The sequence below is a fragment of the Penicillium subrubescens genome (assembly GCF_028828155.1).
Source record: "Penicillium subrubescens strain IBT 31985 chromosome Unknown utg000006l_segment0_segment0, whole genome shotgun sequence".
Lineage (NCBI taxonomy): Eukaryota > Fungi > Ascomycota > Eurotiomycetes > Eurotiales > Aspergillaceae > Penicillium > Penicillium subrubescens.
Genome location: NW_026643156.1, coordinates 740444 through 758534, shown reverse-complemented (window position 1 = coordinate 758534; position 18091 = coordinate 740444). Strand labels below are relative to the sequence as shown.

Here is an 18091-nt window from a genome sequence, read left to right as displayed (position 1 = left end):
GTAGACGAAGGTACAGAGGGTAGTATAAATAGGTTAAATAGTTTAGAGGATAGCGGCCTACGCTGCTCTAACCGCGTAAGAGAGCCCTCTTATACTAGCAAGGAATTATAGGAGTATTTAGCCTTACTAAAGAAGCAGGCTAGTGCATCTTGTATTAATCCTGAAGCTTTTAGGGCACGCGTCGATCTTGATACCTACGTAGCCTACCTTAGGGCCTATATATTTTATACACGCGTAGAAGGCGCCGACCTAGACTATATCTAATTAGTCATTAAGGGTGCTTATACGCAGCTTTACGCTTTCGTAGCAGATCTCTGTAAGGAGATTCCTACCGGCCCTTATAAACTAAGTAGTTAGGATAATATAATACGTTACCTAGAGAAGGAAAAATAGCTTACTGCTGTATATAAGGAATTCGTTAAGTAGATCAAAAATAGTATATAGAGAGTATACGATTTGCTGCGGTATCGGAAGCCTATCCCTTTGCCATAGGTCTTTAAAGTTAAAGACGATAGTACTTATAAGGCTTGTCTAGTCGTAAAAGGCTTTCGCTAGAAAGAAGGCCGCGATTTCTTAGATATATATATAAGCATAGCTAAAGCTACAAGCTTTAAGCTCTTTACTACTATTATTACCTAATTCGGGTAGAAAATATACTATATAGACTTCGTTTCGGCCTTCCTTAATACGGAAATCACGGAGGAGATTTATATATACCTCCCGGAAGGATTCTGTAACGATTTCCCTAGCAAATATAGCTTATGTCGACATGAGTGGGTGCATAAGCCCCCAAGAGAGTGGGTGCATAAGCCCCCAAGAGAGTGGGTGCATAAGCCCATGAGAGCTATCGAACGTGACAGAATGCGACGGAACGTACACGTGACGACGGTTTTCAACGATTGACATCAACAGATTGCACACATGACGAAAGGGCTTCAACACTCTACATTTCTTCCGATTTCTATGAGATTCTGTTCTGGCGTATTGCCTCGATTTCATGAAGTTATAAATACTGCCTGTTTTCCATAGCTAGTTGAATCAAGTTTAATGATTGTGATGAAGTTGGAGTATTCTTCTATCATAAGTTAACTTCCGATTCTGAGCCGAATCGTACGACGACCTGACCTATACGATTCTTTGCCAATCGTATATTGATTTGACCAACCGTGCACACTCGCTTGCTTGTGCACGCAGAAGGATTTATGCTGACCCCGTAAATCCGACAGCTTATTACTAAAGACCTTATATAGGCTAAAGTAAAGCCCTCGCGAATAGTATAAGGTAGTTTATAACACCTTTATAGCGCTTAGATTTAAGCGATTCGAATCTAATTATTTAGTCTTTACGCTGTATATAAGGGATTATTAAATCTACGTTCTTATTTATTAATCTCTACCTATAATATTCTAGTCTCTATTAGTTAACTCATTGCATCGTGACAGAAACCCGCCTTAGGTTATATTACTCTTAAGCGAGTTTCCGGGATCACTCGAGGGCTCAGTCAGATCTCAACAGCCACGAAACCTAGGAAGCTAGAGATATATATTATCTCGGAATTACACAGTGTGCATAAACCCTAGGGGGTGTGCTTAGAGGCGCACACAGGTCGATCGAATACCACGATTATGGAAGAGAGACGAAAGTGCAATAGAGGTGGGTCGGCAGCGAACAGGTTGAACAGTGGGAGGTCAACACAGTTTAATCAGAATTGCCTTGAGCTCTATTCGTGAGTAAAAATGGTGTCAAACTTATGACATTGTCGTCAAAATTGTTCAATTTAACTAGGGAAACAGGCAGTATTTATAACTTTAGGTATATGGCAGAATGTCACAGGAAAAGACTGATAAAAATCTTAGAATAATATAGGGGCATACGAGAGCGTTAGGAAACTCGCTGTTCTTTCTATTTGATAAGATAGTTGATATCTTATTATCGTATTGTGTAGTGGTGCTTATCCGATTCGTCCAATGTTTATCGCTTATCAGCACGCCCAGTGCGGGGTATCGCATATCCATATGTTGACACACCCCCTCAGCTCTCGATGTAAGGGCAGAATGATATCAAAGTGAGAGCTGAATGAGATAAAACAGAAGAAGATAAGATAAAAGGGCCTTATAAGAAAGAAGGTAAGCATTTTATGTGGTTTTCAAGAGGTTTTCGAGGTTGATTCGGCTGGTGATCGTGATTGATCCGAAAGATATTGTATAAAGGCAATCGAGAGGCTTGATATGGTGAATTGACTAGTTTGTATGCTTTAGAATAGCTGATTAGCCAAGATATATCTTTGATAGTAGCGTTTAGTAAGTGCGTAGGGTTTCCACCCCCTAGTTTTGTGAAATCGGTTGATATAATAAGGTAGTATCGTGTAAAGCAACATTGTGTGAAGAAGTATTGTGTGAAGCAGTAGTAAGAGCTAGGTAATGGTAAAGATAGGGCAGTATGATTGACAGATGATTTAACAGTAGTTGATTCGTCCTCTTTAATCAGGTAAATGCCTGATCTCGTATTTAATCGGCAGATTATCGTTCCATCACTCTCTTCTAAAGTGCAATTCTTGCTGTTAAGGTAGATTCCTGCGCTTGCAGTACGTTCTGCTAATATTAGGTTGATATAGAATCCTAGGCAGTATACAACATTTTTCAAGGGAAAGGTTGTTCTGTTAAGAGATGTCGTTAGGGTGACTGTGAGCACTCCGTAGCCAAGGATTGTGGTCTTAGTGTTTCTAACTATAACTAAGGAAACAATTGGCGTATAGTTCAACAGTAGATCTCTGTTATTCGTAATATAAATTGAGGCTCTAGTATTATAGCACCAGGTGTCGTTTTTGTTAGCAGGAATCCAAATTGTACTTTATTGCTTTGCCGTTAAATCCGACAGCTTCTATATATTCTAGTACAATACGATCCTCTAGGGCTTACAGAAGCCTACCCTAGCTAAACTTGTTGACCTGTTTGTTAAAAAATATCGACTAATTGTATCGTCTATACACCATAGGCGATAGATTGTACACTAAACCTATTAGGGCCAAATACTCGGGGGCGACGATGACGATGCTTCCATTCAATTAGTTATCCCCGATGGTATAATAAATTGCTGATATCTCGCCATGTTTGTTTGCGAAGCCGGTCTCCGAAGCTTTAACTAGATTAAGCCCTTTAGCCCGAGCCTGTTGAATGTAGTAGGACGTAATTGTTTGTGCATCTGATATGCCATGAGGCGCAAAGTGTAGGCCTGCCTTCACAGCGTCGGCGTCAATAAAGTCAGGAGCAAGCGAAGCCGCCACTTCAGGGTGAATCATCTCCTCAGGGAGATCAATGGCATATAATAAGCTCAGTCGGCGGTGCAGTGCCTCCACACCGGAAGCTGTTGATGTGAGCTTTAAACCCCCCACGACGTTAAACCAGCCTTCGATGTACGCGGACACGGTATCTTTAGCGAGGCTCGTTGAGACACGGCGACCCGTTAAGCTAACCAATGAAACCGGGAGCAGGGCTCGTAGACCCTAATAGCTTCTCCGAGCATTTGTCAATGACGACAATCTGTCAGCTGGCGTCTTCCTTGGAGAGGAAGTCAAGCAAGCGCCTATACCGCCTCCGATGATACAGACACGACGTGCGGACAGGTTGTCATCAAGATAGGGATATCTAGAGTTGACGACATCATGCTATGATTCGGGATCTTTAATAAGTAATTGCCAACTCGATGAACTCCGTTTCTTATAAGAGGAGTCTAACTAGACGAACCGATTCGCTTGGCTCTCTAACGCAAGTACCCGTATCTAGCCGAATCTATTCCAATGGGGATTAGCTCATCGTATTCGAGAATAGTGTTATCTATACGCTTCAGCTTACCACAACAGGAAGCGGTGTACGTGGGCGGAAGGGCAAGACCGAAGAGGTCGAGATTTAGTATGCTATGACTTACACTAATTGCTAGGCGATTGGTTGTGACATAAATGTGTCCCTTCCGGACAAATAACGTCGTGGGCCAGACCTATCTCGTGTTGACCCGTATCACGTTCTGCGATAATCACGTTGAATTTTGGATTTGAGTCATTTCAGGCTCGTATTCGCAGGGTTTCTCTGGCGGGCGGAGACGCTCAAACTGTGGGCAATTTTCTAGAAACATAAAACCCGAAGGAAACCTCCACCCTCGTAAAATCAAAGTATCGCAATATAGTAACCAAAACATTCAATCTCCTCTCAACCTTTTCTGGCAGACATTCGATAATATCACACTATGGCCACCCCCACCCCTCCAAGACTCAACCACGTCTTCCATCTCCGATGCCACATAGGCAAAGACACCATCAACGCGGGCCAATACCGTTCCGGTCCACACCGACGCATCACCACGCTCGAAGGAGGTTTCCTACGAGGTATCCCAGGAACCCGGGGTGAAGGCCTCGACGCAACTCTCGTCGCCGGCGGAAGCGATTGGATACTCTTTGACGAGAGCACAAACACGGCGCACCTGGATGTGCGAACACAAGGCCGCACGAAGGATGGACAGTGCGTGTATATTCATTATAATGGATATTCGCGAATAGATGACTCTGCGCGGCAATTCACGAGCAGGAATCCAGACGCGAGAACGACCGAGTTTGGGCAGCATCACTGGTGGACTGCGCCGAACATTGAAGTTAGTGGTATGTTCGCACTCCTCTCACGGATGAATAGCGACTGATACAAGACTAACGATAAAACAATGCATATAGATCCCAACTTCAAATGGGTCGCTACGACGCAATTTATTGGCCGGGGCCGTTGGTTTAGGGAGGGGGATATCCAGGCTGTGGAATATGAGATTTTTGAGGTCGCTCACTAGGTTATTCAGGGCTATCGAGGAGCCCCGTGTACATAAAGACGAATATCTAGAGTGATCGGTTTCCCTGGTACCAGTTTGGCCCCTGCTCCAGTAAACAGGGTATTACTTACATTTGAGCTTGAAGCATTCTCCATGTAATTGAATGATCGAATGAGATAACCAGTCTCAGTTCTTCCCATCAAGAAAAAGGTCTCCCCAATCCAAAAGCTGTTTTTCAATAGAGGTCCAGCTAATATTAAGGGAGTTTAACAACCTTAGTCCCTTATTTTAATATCTACACCCTTCTTAAGGAGCAGCTTAACTATTTCTCAACGTCTACACTAGCTAAGGGTGTCTAGCGAACCTAACCTTTAACCTTAAGATTAAGCCCTGTTAATATAAGTAACTAGCAGAAAATACTCTAATAGTTAGACCTTATAGCTAGGAGTAGCGGGTTTAACCCGTTCTTAGTATAGATTTTAAAAAATGAATCTTCCTTGAGTGACTTTACAGCTCTGCCTTCCTAGCCAGATCGTACAGCTTATAGTAGTGCTAAACGATTGAAAAGTTTAATATTCAGGCGATACAAAGCTCCATTCAAATTGTCATATAAGTAGTAACAGGTTTAAACAAGCGCATTAATATCACTTTGGCGGTCCAAATGTTCTAAAATCAACTGCAACAGTTCAGTTGGTAAGGACAGTAATGATATACTTTGACGGGCTGTTCTTTATACTTCATCCGAATGAACAGAATGATAAATCCGTGGACTTGGATTATAGGATAACAGGCTAGAAGGGCTAAACAGTAAAGGGCTCCAGGTTTTGTTGTGGATTTTTTGGTGGGAGATGCCAAGACCAGCACGGACGCCATTGACTCATGTCAAAGCGAGCTGAATCGGTATAGACTAGTATGCATTTGGACGAATAAGAGCTATCGGAATCATACAGTAAAGATACTTGATTAATCCAAGGAAAAACTTCGAAGGAATGGAAAAGGGACAGGTTGAGCTGTCCCTAGGCGGTGTAACTGAGTATTCGAGTGACCGTACCGATGTCGAAGTGTTATGTACCCGCATGTTACATACAAACCATAAGGAAAATGGTCTGGCTCATGGACCAATCCTATTTCACTGTAATGTTCATCTCCGCTTTTCACGACAACTCACAAATCCAACCAGGCCACAGTTCGCTACACGATGGATCTCGCCGCGGGTGGTGAAATTGAACCCAGCCCTTCTCCGATACTAACTCCTCATGCTGGATTACTGCACAGAGTTCGCAGATTTCAAACCGGACCAGTTGATCGCTAATATCACAATTCGCGTGGTATTTCGCCAATACTTGAAGCGCCTCTCTACGGCGAGCCTTCGACACAAGCCACCGGGGACTTTCTGGCACGGTAAGTAGTCCGAGGGGTTGAAGACCAGGGAAGATGACTTGGATCAAGAATGGAATTTGCCATGATCAGGTGTTAGAAAGATAAAGTGTGTCTAATGTTGATATGACTGATGGGACGGCGCCGCAGTACCAGATTGACTGAAAAATAGCACGTGATAGCTCCTGGTGACGCAGGTGCGCAATTGTAGTGGGAGGAGGAGGTGGAGCAGCGGCCTGTACGAAGCCAAGGCAACGTTTATCGGAGGCGAGTAGCGAAGAAGGCCAGCGGCCATGTGTGGCGGCTTGAACAGCAGCGGCACATATCATAATAGCCGAATTCACTACAGCGCACCTCTTAGTATACGAAATTGAACTATGTATATCTCTGGCCACCAGTAGCTATTCACCCGGAAAGCTGTCCAATTCATCTTTGGCCCCTACGTCTATCACCTTGGGCCTGAAACCCTGAGTCTGGTTGACCTTATTTCAGATACTCGTTTTGGGTTCAGGAGTATGTCAAGATTAACGCTCTGTTAATTCCATCTCAGCATGTGCTTGTCTGAACGTATTGTTGGGCCCTGGCCGTCGCTTTCGATCTATTAACTGGTCTGTATACCACGTGATTGAATCTGTCTTATAGCTGGTCCCAGCATTAGACAGAATCCAACATCCAGGCTCAGGGGGTGTAACCTTTCGAAGAAGTTTCTGGAAGGCCGGTTGGACACCAGTATTTGGCCGATTGGGACGGCGATCCCACGGCCTCCTGATCTGATCTTGGCAAGCCTTGTATTGCTCTAGTATCCGGCAACCAGAAACTTTCTGTCCACCTTATCAACTAAACTACAGACAGGCATCGGGCCATATTCTGAGAGCATTTACATCGGCATGGTCAATAGTATAAGTCCACATAATCGGACTGGGTTTAGCAGTTATCTCCGGCTTCTGCATTGGCCCCATGCTGGAGCAAAACTTTCACAATCCTGAGATGGCCTCGTTCCGTCGCTCTAGAGATTGGCGTTCTACCGCCTTTATCTGGTTTGTCTGTATCAGCGCCATACCTCAGCAGTACTTTTACAGTGTCAAGGTGATCCTCCCCAGACGCCCAAAAAAGCGCAGTCCGCCCCGCGTTATCGGCTGAGTTCACGTCAACCCCATGTTTAACTAGAGTTTTGATCACATTCGTCCGGCCTTCTATTGCTGCCAGAACAATCGGAGTACGGCCGAAGAAGTCTCGGATAGTTGGATCTGCTCCGTGATCAAGAAGCGCTTTGACCACCAAGATATTCCCGTTACTTGCCGCAAGAGCCACAAATGTATGGTTATACTGGGCCTGAAAGTTAGGATCGACGCCGTTGCTGGTGAGGAGGAGTTCGACAAGGGCAGGATCACCACAATGCACTGCCCAATATAGAGGAGTTCGTCCCATGAAGTCCACAGACTCTGGATCAACGTCATGGCAGAGAAGAGCCTTAGAGACTTCTCGATGATTCCCTTTGACTGCTGCCGAGAGAGGGGTGGTGCCATTGACGTCTGGCTTATCAGCATTAACTCTTGCCGCAAGCAGACTTTCCACAATCTCCAGGTGCCCGTACATGGCGGCGAAGAAAATGGCAGTGCGTTCATTCGAGTCTTCTCTCTCGGGATTGAGTCCATAACGCAGAAAGTATTTCGCAAGGTCGATCTGGCCCGCTTGTGCGGCAATATCGAGAACTGTATGTCCATTGCAGTCGTACGGATTCAGCCGTTGACTGAGTACAAGGAACTCAAACATGTCTTTATCCCCTGTCCGTACAGCCCCTTCAACAGCACTGAGCCCGGTGTTAGCTTGGAAAATCTCGAGATTTGCGCCCGCCTCCAGCAGCATCTTGACGTTTTCCACGGAACCCTTTAAGAGCGCCAGGTAGAGTGGGGGGTCATCCTCTGGATTCATATCAGCACCGTGCTCGTTGAGAAGCGTAAATATGGGATCGTGTCCGTATTGGACTGCAAGCGAGATTGGAACACGCCGACAACGACCATAACCACAGTTTGGATTCGCCCCATGTTCAAGCAGTAATCTCAGGATATATGGATTGCCCTTCTTGGCTGCAATGCAGACGAGGGACATGTTTTCGTATCCGTAGGCGTGTTCCAGTTGCTCATCTGTGTCCCTCTCATCGTCGTCCTCGCCAGACACCGATCCAGTACTGAATTCAATAGGGGCACCATACACCAGAGACAAGCGGACAGTCCCTTCCAGGCAATTAGACACTCCCCACTTCAGAGCAGAGTTTCCTGAGTACCGAATATTGTGTCTATAAAGGACTGGGTTCAGGAGTTTGTAGAGGGTGCGATTAACCCGCACAAGAGCGTTGATATCCCTATCTTGGCCAAGTACCTCAGCAATGAGAAGGATCGGCAAATCGCCGAGATCTGTGAACTGCATGATCTCAAGGAACTGTTATATCACTATACAGAATTAGAATTGCTCTCTTTTATTCAAGGACGTTAGGGCGACGTCTGGGTACGCTTACGAGCAATGCAGGGGCAGTGGGACATGTGGGCCGTTCTTACAATAACAAAATTGGTTCCAGGTATCTCAGGCGAGTCACGTTACACTAACGTGGGAGACAAGCCAAGGCAAGGTCAGACCAGCTGAAAGGGCATCGCAAAGGCGGAGCAGCAAGGGGACATGTCCGCATCACGTGAAGCGCCAAGTGTAGGACCAATGACAGCGAGGCTTGGCGCGAACTGGCGACGCGCGGGCTACGCAAGCTCCGCACGTCGACGCCCGGAAACGAAGTGAAGAAAGTGAGGACAACTGTACTGTAACATTATGAGGATGACAGTGATATTAGACTATACGGTGAGGAAGGGACGTGAATGTTTGTAGAGAAGATCAGCCAGCTTTTAGTATCTGTTATTTCCCCCGGTCGCAACTCATTCCGTCTACCCCCAATTGAATCCCTAGTAAGTTTCCTTTTCCAAACTGCCAGACCCCTACTACTTAGGCCTTTCTTTGGGATGGCTTATTTCCAAGTATTTGGTTTTACTGATCAATTTCCTGAGGCTATCTTTCGAAAGTCAGACAATCTACCTGCCCTTATCGATACCTGCGGAACAGCCACTTCGGTTGCCCTGTCTGATCCTCTCCAGTCTTCTCAACAGCTAGCTCCATCCTCGTCAAAACGCGTTGGCCCTCGTTTCACCGGGTCTGGATACTGTACAATACAGATTCTAAGATGGAGCAATCCTGCTTACGACTTACGGAATGGTGGCTACAGACCGAGTTTCGGGTAAAGGATGATGCTAGAGCTTTGATAGACTCGGATTATCTATGATTTGAGAGGGTAACGGTGACGAGAAGTAGCGAGGCGTATTAAGTCTACGTCATAAATAGGATATATACTGGTAGGCACGACTAACTACACTATATAGAACGACGGCACTTCTACTACTTTATACTTTATATAGAGCTAAACGATCTTCACATACGGGCGGATAGACTATATACTCTATAGATTAAACTATACTACGTTATCTACCGTTTGACTGATTTGCTTAATGCTGCTATTGATCTTGTGCGGGCAAGGAGGCAGACTGATTGTCCAATACGTTGAAGGACCCCGAAAGGCCCAATAAATCGTGGGATTGACTTCTTGGAAGGTTGCTTGAGCCTGAGGATTTTGTAGAAAGAAAGACGAGATTGCGGAACTCGTACTCTTTGGGCTAATGTTATGAATTAGAGAACTTTACTTGCGAATCCAGAACCTTCTTGTTACGATATACTACATGAGGTTGTTCAGCACTGGGGCTTGAGGCCCCGGGCCTAGCAGATTGGAGGCACTTCGGCAACAACTCACCGACGATCCGTTATTAAACTCCCCGTGAGCACCTACAAGGAAGGTTCCTGATGAAGGGTACGCAAAGCATCGTGTTTATCCCGCTCCCCCTCTCCATTCAACGATGCATTTCCTTCCTGCTCTGGACAATGAGACTGTATATAGATTGAGTTATGACGAGGAGGTTCTAGGCTCCTCAAGAAACAGTCTTTGACTTTTTAGACAATATGACTTGGTTCATCTCTCATATATGGCATGTGTTTTCATCGCATTCCACAAAAATTCAAACCCCAACCCAGTCGCTCATCTCACTCGTAGCAACCAATTCTAGAATATTGGTCATTTCCCTCTTGTCCGGGGCGATTATAGTTTGCCTTGCCTTTTCGCTGTGCCAGATCTTCGGGTTATAAAACTGTATTGGGAGGTCCTCGTTGACGAGCTCCAGGCTGTTCATAATGAAACCCGCAAACGTCGAAAAATCCGAGCTTGCGTCTGTTTCTGATTTCCGACTTTCTGCAAAGTCGAGGGCCGTCAAGAATTGCTGAAACCAGAAGTTCTTGTGGGTGAGTGCGTGAACCAGAGGACCTGATACTCCCGAGAAGAGCTCTTTTGCGCGTTGAGCCCGGAGCGAGGGGGCTTTCTCTGAATTCTGGGACTCTATGTCGGAAACAAGATTTGTATATAAGAATAGCAACAGGTGTTTATGGTTTTCAATCACCGGATTTCTTGCATTAAGCTCCTGCGAGCAATCCAGAACGAATGTCGCGCGAAAAGAAAGCTCTTCGACTGAAGGTTCGGGGGGGTTCATCTCCGTTAGAAGAGCTTTCATTCGTTGCACAAAGATTGGATTGTCATTTGAAATCCAAGATTTTTTAATCAATGAGTTCAGAGGCCGAATATCGGGGGAAATATATTGTGAACGGGCTTCCATGCTGTCCCATACCTTTCGAGAATAGCACCGGTTCCAGCTTTCACTATCGATTTCGACCAGCTCCTTGAAGCCGCTGAACGGAAGACGAGAGACTGGACTTATGCAACCAATCACCTCCTTTTCTGATTGCGGATAGATCATATATAGAGATCGTAGGGCAATCTGCACAACCTGAAGCCAGAAATATGCTTGTGTTTCGGAGTACGAAGATATGAAAGGGTAGCTTTTCCGTAGGCGCATCGTACTCCTCTCAAGGGCGAGAAGTGCCCGCGCTGTGACGCCGATTCTATGCAAGTCCCTTTTGTAGACGTACTGGAGAATCCCAAACGCGTATCGCAGCAGTCGGTCGGGGTCCTCTTGAACCGCGGCCAGGTCAGTTGACCGATCAGGCATGAATGATACCCACGAGAGAGGCTTCAAGGTCGGGGGTAACCAATTTTTGGTAGCATAGCTAGACCAGAACTGGCTACTCCAGTAATACTCTTTCCAAAGCTCGGAATCCATGAGTATGGGGGAGTGGCGCAGAACCCCATAAAAGCCCCTCAGGCCCGGAAAGTCTCGCATCCCCTTCTGCTTCCGATAATCTTGAATGGCATAATGTGTTTGCAGAATCCAGAATAGGACCATGGTCCTGGTGCCAGTCAGATTGTCTTTCATTGTCGAGCAGTGGAGCCTTTTCTCTTTGCTTACTTGTGTCGCGTTTTTTCAAACCATCGAGATGACGTCCTGCTCTGGACGTTCATATACCTGTCAAAGGTACTTGCAATATCAAAGCAAGTTTCTCTGCTTCTCACGGATGGTAAAGGGTTAATCGCGTGTTCACCCACTGATTGCAATACAACCATGCAGAGAGCTTTTATAAGGTTATAATGACTCCAGTCAATAAAAACACCATTTTGTAAATATTCCCAAAAGACTCTGGGATCCATATCGTCCTGAGCAATTTCCCTTTCAACGAGCCTCTGTAGAGCGAGATCCTTCTTTGAAGGCCCAGATGGTGGAAGTCGACGGGAATAGTCTCTGGGGTCTCTCATTGTAACGAACATGTCTTCTAGTACGTTAAATGCCCCTTCCGCGGACTTGGCGTCCAGTCTGTGAGTGAGTACCTTTCCAGAAATTCTGCCCCTATAGTTCTCAAGCTCCTTCTCATATTCTTGGCGAAGAGTATTGATTCTCGCTTGCTTGAACCCCCAGTCAGCTTGCTTGTTGAAGGCAATCCAGAGATACTTTGCCCCGATGTTGGCCATGTCCTGCAGTAAATGAGAAAAGGACACTGGCACTCGATCGGCGGGATTTCCACAGTCATGAAGATAGATGACCAATGTGGCTGGAGCGAGGTGGTGCCACGCTAGCTGGCGAGATTTTTGATCACCTTTTTAGGCCCGGATGTCAGCGTCCGTATTTTTTTCCTAGGGGTCTTGTAAATGATCTGAGGGTAATGAAACTATACCTCCTATTTCCCAGATGTGCCAATTGTAGCCTTTTGGGTACACCACGGTCTCGACATTGACGTTGACGGTATGATTCGGGTGCTCTCGGATCTGCTCGAACTTCAGGCGATCGAGAAACGTGGTTTTGCCACATTCATAATCACCAATCAGGAGAACCTTGTATTCGACGGGTGCAGGTCCGTAGAGCCATTTGGCGAGAGCTGCGATAAATCGGGTTAGCTGGGTAGGCATTCAAGCTGGAAGCAACGTACCATTCATGGTTGTTTGGCGGACAAACGGAAGTTCTTGCAAATATACTGATCACAATCTGGATTTTGAGCCTCTTGGGGGGACATACACACAATTCATTAACGCCCGGCGGCTGCGCTAAGCTAATTCTGAACACTGACCGCCTATTGATCCCTGGAGACCCACTAAGCCCTAGTACTTACTATCATAGTCTTTGAGAACTGATGCCTGCTTGTTGAGTACTCTCGTAGATTGCCCAGAAACAAGGCTGGACACAAAGGATAACGATTATGCCCGACCGGGCTTCCAAATTTTCGAAATCATATCTTTACTCGAGATGGTTTTTGGAGGCCATAGTTGTATCCGACGCGTAATTTATTCGTTTTGTGATGACTCGATCCCTTTGACCTCGAGGGTTTGCAGGGTTTGTCGTCTTCTTTGGCCCTGCATGAAGCAGGCCGGGGTTTTCCTGTCAGGACCAGGCCTTGTTCCTTTCCTTTGTGCTTCAGGGCCTTATAGACCCTGTTCTGTTCCCTTCTGCCTTTCTTCTTCTTCCTTCTTCCCTAGATAGACCAATTTGACTCAGTCTCCGTCTCTCTCCGCTTCCTGTGCCAGCAGTGCCGTGGGCGCTGTCATTTTGACTTGCTCGTACAGTGGTATTTCCATAGGTCTTCGTCCACGTTGACCTAATATTCTGCCGGTCAAATGATTCCTCTATTTCTAGAATCAGACGACCAAAATTCATGATTCAACTTGACATATTGTTCTAAACATGTTTTCTCGATCTTCATCAGGATTTCATGCCGAGCGACTAGAGGGTGATTTCTAGCCTCGAGAAGTTCAAATTAAAAGCGGAGTATCAGCGGTAGAGCACGGGTAGTCGAAGACGTATGGAACAGCATTGTATTAACTTATTCGTAATATACTAACCCTAGACAAGGGAATTGCTACACACACAACGGCTTTTACTAACTAACTAATAGTTTGTTAGTTAACTTCAAAGCTGCTGTGTGTGTTACAATTTCCCTAGACGAGTGTAACTAACGTAATTCACGGCCGAGTCGTACACCTGGTCGAACCGTAGGAATACCATAGTAAATGCGATAATTTGGATTGGAATATTTCAACCCACAGGGGTTTATATAAGCTGATCTGACACTCCAGTATCAAATATGTTACATTAAGCCTATTTATGAGGCTAAAAACTACTGTGAAGGAATCTAAAATAGGTATATAAACATGCATCACCTTGTCGGCGTGTATTTTTCGTAATGCATGTAAATAACTATGTGTTAATTTATTGATAAACTTATACTAGTCTATACATTACCAAGAACTAACCTACCGAAGCTCATGCAATATTATGTTTTCTCGTTGATATACAGCCACCTGAAATATCGCGTTTACTATGGTGGTCGGGGTGGACGGCTCGACCGTTAACATTGACTTCCCAAAAGTTTGGACACCCTGGGACCTATATTGACTTGATTACATAACATTTTGCCGGTCGTAAACCCTTCACCAGCACTTCTTGCTATCGATAACTCTCTCAGGAACCTAGCTCATACTGCTCAGTCAGCTCTGGTATGCATCAAATTGGGTGGGTCATTAACAACTCATGGTAATATCGCGCTGTATACACCACTGCGTGTTCTTAGATCGGAGATCTGGGAAGCGGTATGTTACTGTCCTAGACGGTCTGACTCAGACCATCGGAGTGTGGATCCTGAGAGGGTGTCCAATCTTTTGCGTAGAGCTCCTTGTCCGCCAGATCAAAGAATAAGCATTAGAAATCAACATGGCCAAAAGAATTTCTGGTCTCTTATCAGGAATTTTACTACGGAAAGACAAATAACTGTGATCGGCATTTCCGAATTCCTAATACTAGTTCAGCAAATATAGGTTGCTGAAATCGAGCAAGAATCGATGTCATGAAGGTAACCTAACTCCGCTCACTCTTGTTGCGGGTTTCGGGTCATCGTCTGCGAAAAAGCATGAAATCAAACCGAAAAAAATAGAAAATTTCGCTGGTACCCTCCGAATACGACCGTCGATACGGAAATAGTGTAGATCTATCCTATTACGGAGTAGAAGTAAGACGATCCGCAATCCCTGGTGGAGCCTAAGCTCGTGATCAGGACCATCTCTATGGAGTAGGATTCAGGTTATATGTTAAGAGTCAATAGCCTTGTTGCCATTTCCCATCCCCGCTTTCCCGTGTTCCTATGGGGACAGCTGTTTGTCTGGGTGATCATGGAGGCTCTTTTCCCTTAACACCGGAAAGCGGGTCCATCTATCCAAATTTGGTGCCAAATCTAAATAATTATGTACGACACCTGACACTGCCTGAAATGGGAGGTGACTGCACCGGTATTTTCCACATGCAATCCCCACCGCTGAGATTTTGCAAAGGGAATTGCGTCCCCCCAACACAAAATCCCGCACTTCCTCCACACTGACAATGTTTGACGGCTTTTCAGTCTTTCACAATCTTCAACAATCCATGGCGTCTTCTCCCCGCCAACCCTCCCTCGATGCTGAGGATTCCAACCCCAAGGCATTGGTTACGTCAACGAATATTGAGGACTTCTTCCTCCCAGTTATCCTTTGCCTCCATGACAGTGGTTCCTCTGCGACAATCTTCCAATCTCAACTCCGGCATATGGAACAGGAACTTGGTAATAGGTTCCGTTTTGTATATGTCAATGGTCCATTTCCCTCGAATCCAGACCCAAAGGTCCGCCTTGCCTTTGAATCAACTGGGTCATTCTACAGCTGGGTAAAAGACATGCCGAGTTCAGGTTCAGAAAAGGAAGACCTCCCTCAAGAGGAAATCGACAGCATCGACAGGGTCCTAAACCAAGCAATGATGTTCGAGGGCCGACCGGATAGAATATGGGGTATCTTAGGCCTTGGTCAAGGCGCCAGGTTAGCGGCTGGTTTGATTTGTCGCGAGGGTGATCGGCTAGAAACCGGCGAGAAATTCAGAGCTCTGAAGAATCTGCAGTTCGGAATTATTATCAGTGGAGCATGGCCGCCAATTATGCTCACGGAGCAAAAGAAAGGATGGATAGACGTTCTCGGCTTGCAGCAGCTCCCAACTCTATACGTTTGGGGAAGACATGCGCCTGATCATAAATCATACATGAAAATGGTCTCCAAATGTGATTGGCTGCATACGTACACACATGAGTTGGAAGGGCCCCAATACCTGCCGGTGACGGAGAAGGAAACAGAGCAAATCGCGAGAAGAATCATTAATTTGGCTCTGGTGCCAATTATTTGGGGTAGGCAGAGCATATTCTTCACCTAGTTTAGATTATGGTACGTATAGATTGACTCGTCCTGCATCAACCTGGATGCGATTTTACACAGAATAGTCTGACCATTCCATCCGTGCAGTCTGTGTGATCCCTTTCCGGTTCCTCTCAACGCCTGATTACGGGGTCGCGAAGCTTGCACCACTCACAGGAGGCGTGTTATCCGAATTGCGAAATGCAGTGGTTTTGGTCCTGGACACTCGTGATTTTGGAGTTGCTGATATCTGGAGTGTATTGACAAAGGCGCAACTTATCTCGGTGTGGAGCGTGTATTCTTGTGGACCAGGCCCAGCAGCCGCCCAACGAGGGACACATCTTAACATCATGCTCGGCGTCGCTGTCACTGATACGGCCGTGGTTGTGGAACGTCTCTTGACCGCCCGGGTTCCAAAATAAGCTCTGCTAAGTCCTTTCATACCCAGGTCCCAATGGATGGTAAAGCTTTTCAAGAGCAACGGTATCGTGCTATGGTTCTACTGTCCTACAACAGCAGCATACATCAGCGTCTGCCACTCATTATTCCGTGTATTGATGTCTGCACGGCTGTCAATCACCATTTCCATAGATAGTACGGGCTTAAATATTCATACCGCTCTCAATAAAGTATATATCGCCATATCTCGGTCATGTATAGTCTATAATCGCCAAAAGCAGGGCAGTCTTCTCATCCCCACCTGTCCCTTCTTTGGATCAGCTAGAAAAGCGTTCGGAAATCAGCATAATGCAAATCTGTCCCTTAAATTTTGAGATCATGAAGTATTGTCCAAGAATCGTTATTGAGTGCGTCAAAACGAGCACTATGCTTAGCCAGAAGTCGAATCGTGGCCCCATGCCCCTGTCCCGCCGCAAGATGGAGGGGAGTTTACCCTGTCTTATTGGGACGTGAACATCCAATTCTTTCTCTTTAATTAAGAACCGTAGGATCTTCACGCTTCCCACTATCGCGGCAGAGTGCCGTCCCTCTTCATCGATTAAATATGCGCTCTGTATTTAACAATGAGCCATAACATTTCTTGCATCCCCCAACTAGTTGTCATATGACGAGAAGCGTTCAGTTCACGTAAAAGCGTGTATCGGTCGGGTCAGCCCCGTTCTCTGCGAACTGTTTAATGATCGTCCCGCGGAGGAGCGCATTCCTCCTCGATTGTCTCAGTATTCGAGGGTTTAGCATTCCTAATACCCATCGTCTCCACCACCTGGACCGGGAGAAATTTCAAGGGGTAAGACGGTCGAAGCGTCCACACAAGATCCATTTTCTTGGCGGAGAAAGATAATAGCTTGATTAATAGCAATGAACACACTGTCAGACGCCGTGATCCGCAGATCTACAGCCAAAAATTCTCGCAGAACGTGCATGTGCTTCCGAGTTCATTAGTCACCTTTCTCTCACCACGCTCGTTTCTGTGCATTTATACATATAATATAATTACCGTACTTTTAAGACTTGGATGAAAGATACAATCTGTGATGGTCGCTCATATTCTAACCAGTTTGGCATAGAAGGGTGATTCAAAGGAATGCTTATTTGGAGGCTCTTTGGCCCGGAATAGGAGCGCGAGTTTTGTCCGACTGCCATTGATCTACGCAGGAATCTCCACTTCGATCCATCCCCTTCGGTACGGCTGCGCCCTATCTTACTTTCTTCCCCCATCGCACCTTCCAATATAATCAAGTTTAGAATATTTGCACAAGTTATCAATGCAAAGGGTGGTTATCCAAAAAAAGAAAAATTCACATCCACTCTCTCTTGCGCTGCCATTGCTGCTTCGACCAATATTTAGCTCTCCTGCATATCTCAGGGTGTAGCGTGTGGCCGTACAGTCTCGTATCCTTATCCAGGCGCTTCTTGCGATAGCTTCTTTAGCCTTTCTTTCTGCAATTGACCGATTTATGTCGGGTGTTTGTTTAAATACTAGTCTGGCTAATGCTAAGGCACAGATACGAGATAATATAATCGTATACCGAAGACTGACTGGATATTGAGTTCGAGAATACGAGTCTAATCTCCGATGAAAAGCATTAGTCAATATCTGATATTCTCTTGGAATACGCACTTTGACAGATACATAAATAGATAGTTGCTCTACCCTACAGACAATAAAATAATCTCATCGGATTCTTCAACCTTCTGAATAACATTTTTAATACTTTCACC

The 18091-nt window shown here is 45.6% G+C and overlaps 4 protein-coding genes across 4 annotated transcripts; 2 read left to right on the top strand and 2 right to left on the bottom strand.

Annotated features, from left to right (window-relative positions):
- Window positions 1-4239: 4239 nt before the first annotated feature.
- On the top strand, window positions 4240-4827 carry N7473_008825 (DUF3237 domain-containing protein; the record flags this gene model as incomplete). The annotated part of the gene is made up of 2 exons (XM_057154765.1): window positions 4240-4648; window positions 4718-4827. The coding sequence occupies 2 exons, from the start codon at window positions 4240-4242 to the stop codon at window positions 4825-4827; spliced, it is 519 nt and encodes a 172-aa protein (XP_057005895.1).
- Window positions 4828-7107: 2280 nt separating this feature from the next.
- On the bottom strand, window positions 7108-8610 carry N7473_008824 (ankyrin repeat domain-containing protein; the record flags this gene model as incomplete). The annotated part of the gene is made up of 1 exon (XM_057154764.1): window positions 7108-8610. One exon carries the CDS (start codon window positions 8608-8610, stop codon window positions 7108-7110), a length of 1503 nt encoding a protein of 500 aa, XP_057005894.1.
- A 1124-nt stretch (window positions 8611-9734) lies between these two features.
- N7473_008823 (uncharacterized protein) lies at window positions 9735-12646 on the bottom strand (the record flags this gene model as incomplete). Its single annotated transcript, XM_057154763.1, has 5 exons — window positions 9735-9886; window positions 10319-11568; window positions 11628-12309; window positions 12388-12588; window positions 12640-12646. The coding sequence occupies 5 exons, from the start codon at window positions 12644-12646 to the stop codon at window positions 9735-9737; spliced, it is 2292 nt and encodes a 763-aa protein (XP_057005893.1).
- A 2473-nt stretch (window positions 12647-15119) lies between these two features.
- Window positions 15120-16332, top strand: N7473_008822 (uncharacterized protein; the record flags this gene model as incomplete). Its single annotated transcript, XM_057154762.1, has 2 exons — window positions 15120-15903; window positions 16019-16332. 2 exons carry the CDS (start codon window positions 15120-15122, stop codon window positions 16330-16332), a joined length of 1098 nt encoding a protein of 365 aa, XP_057005892.1.
- Between the last annotated feature and the right edge of the window lie 1759 nt (window positions 16333-18091).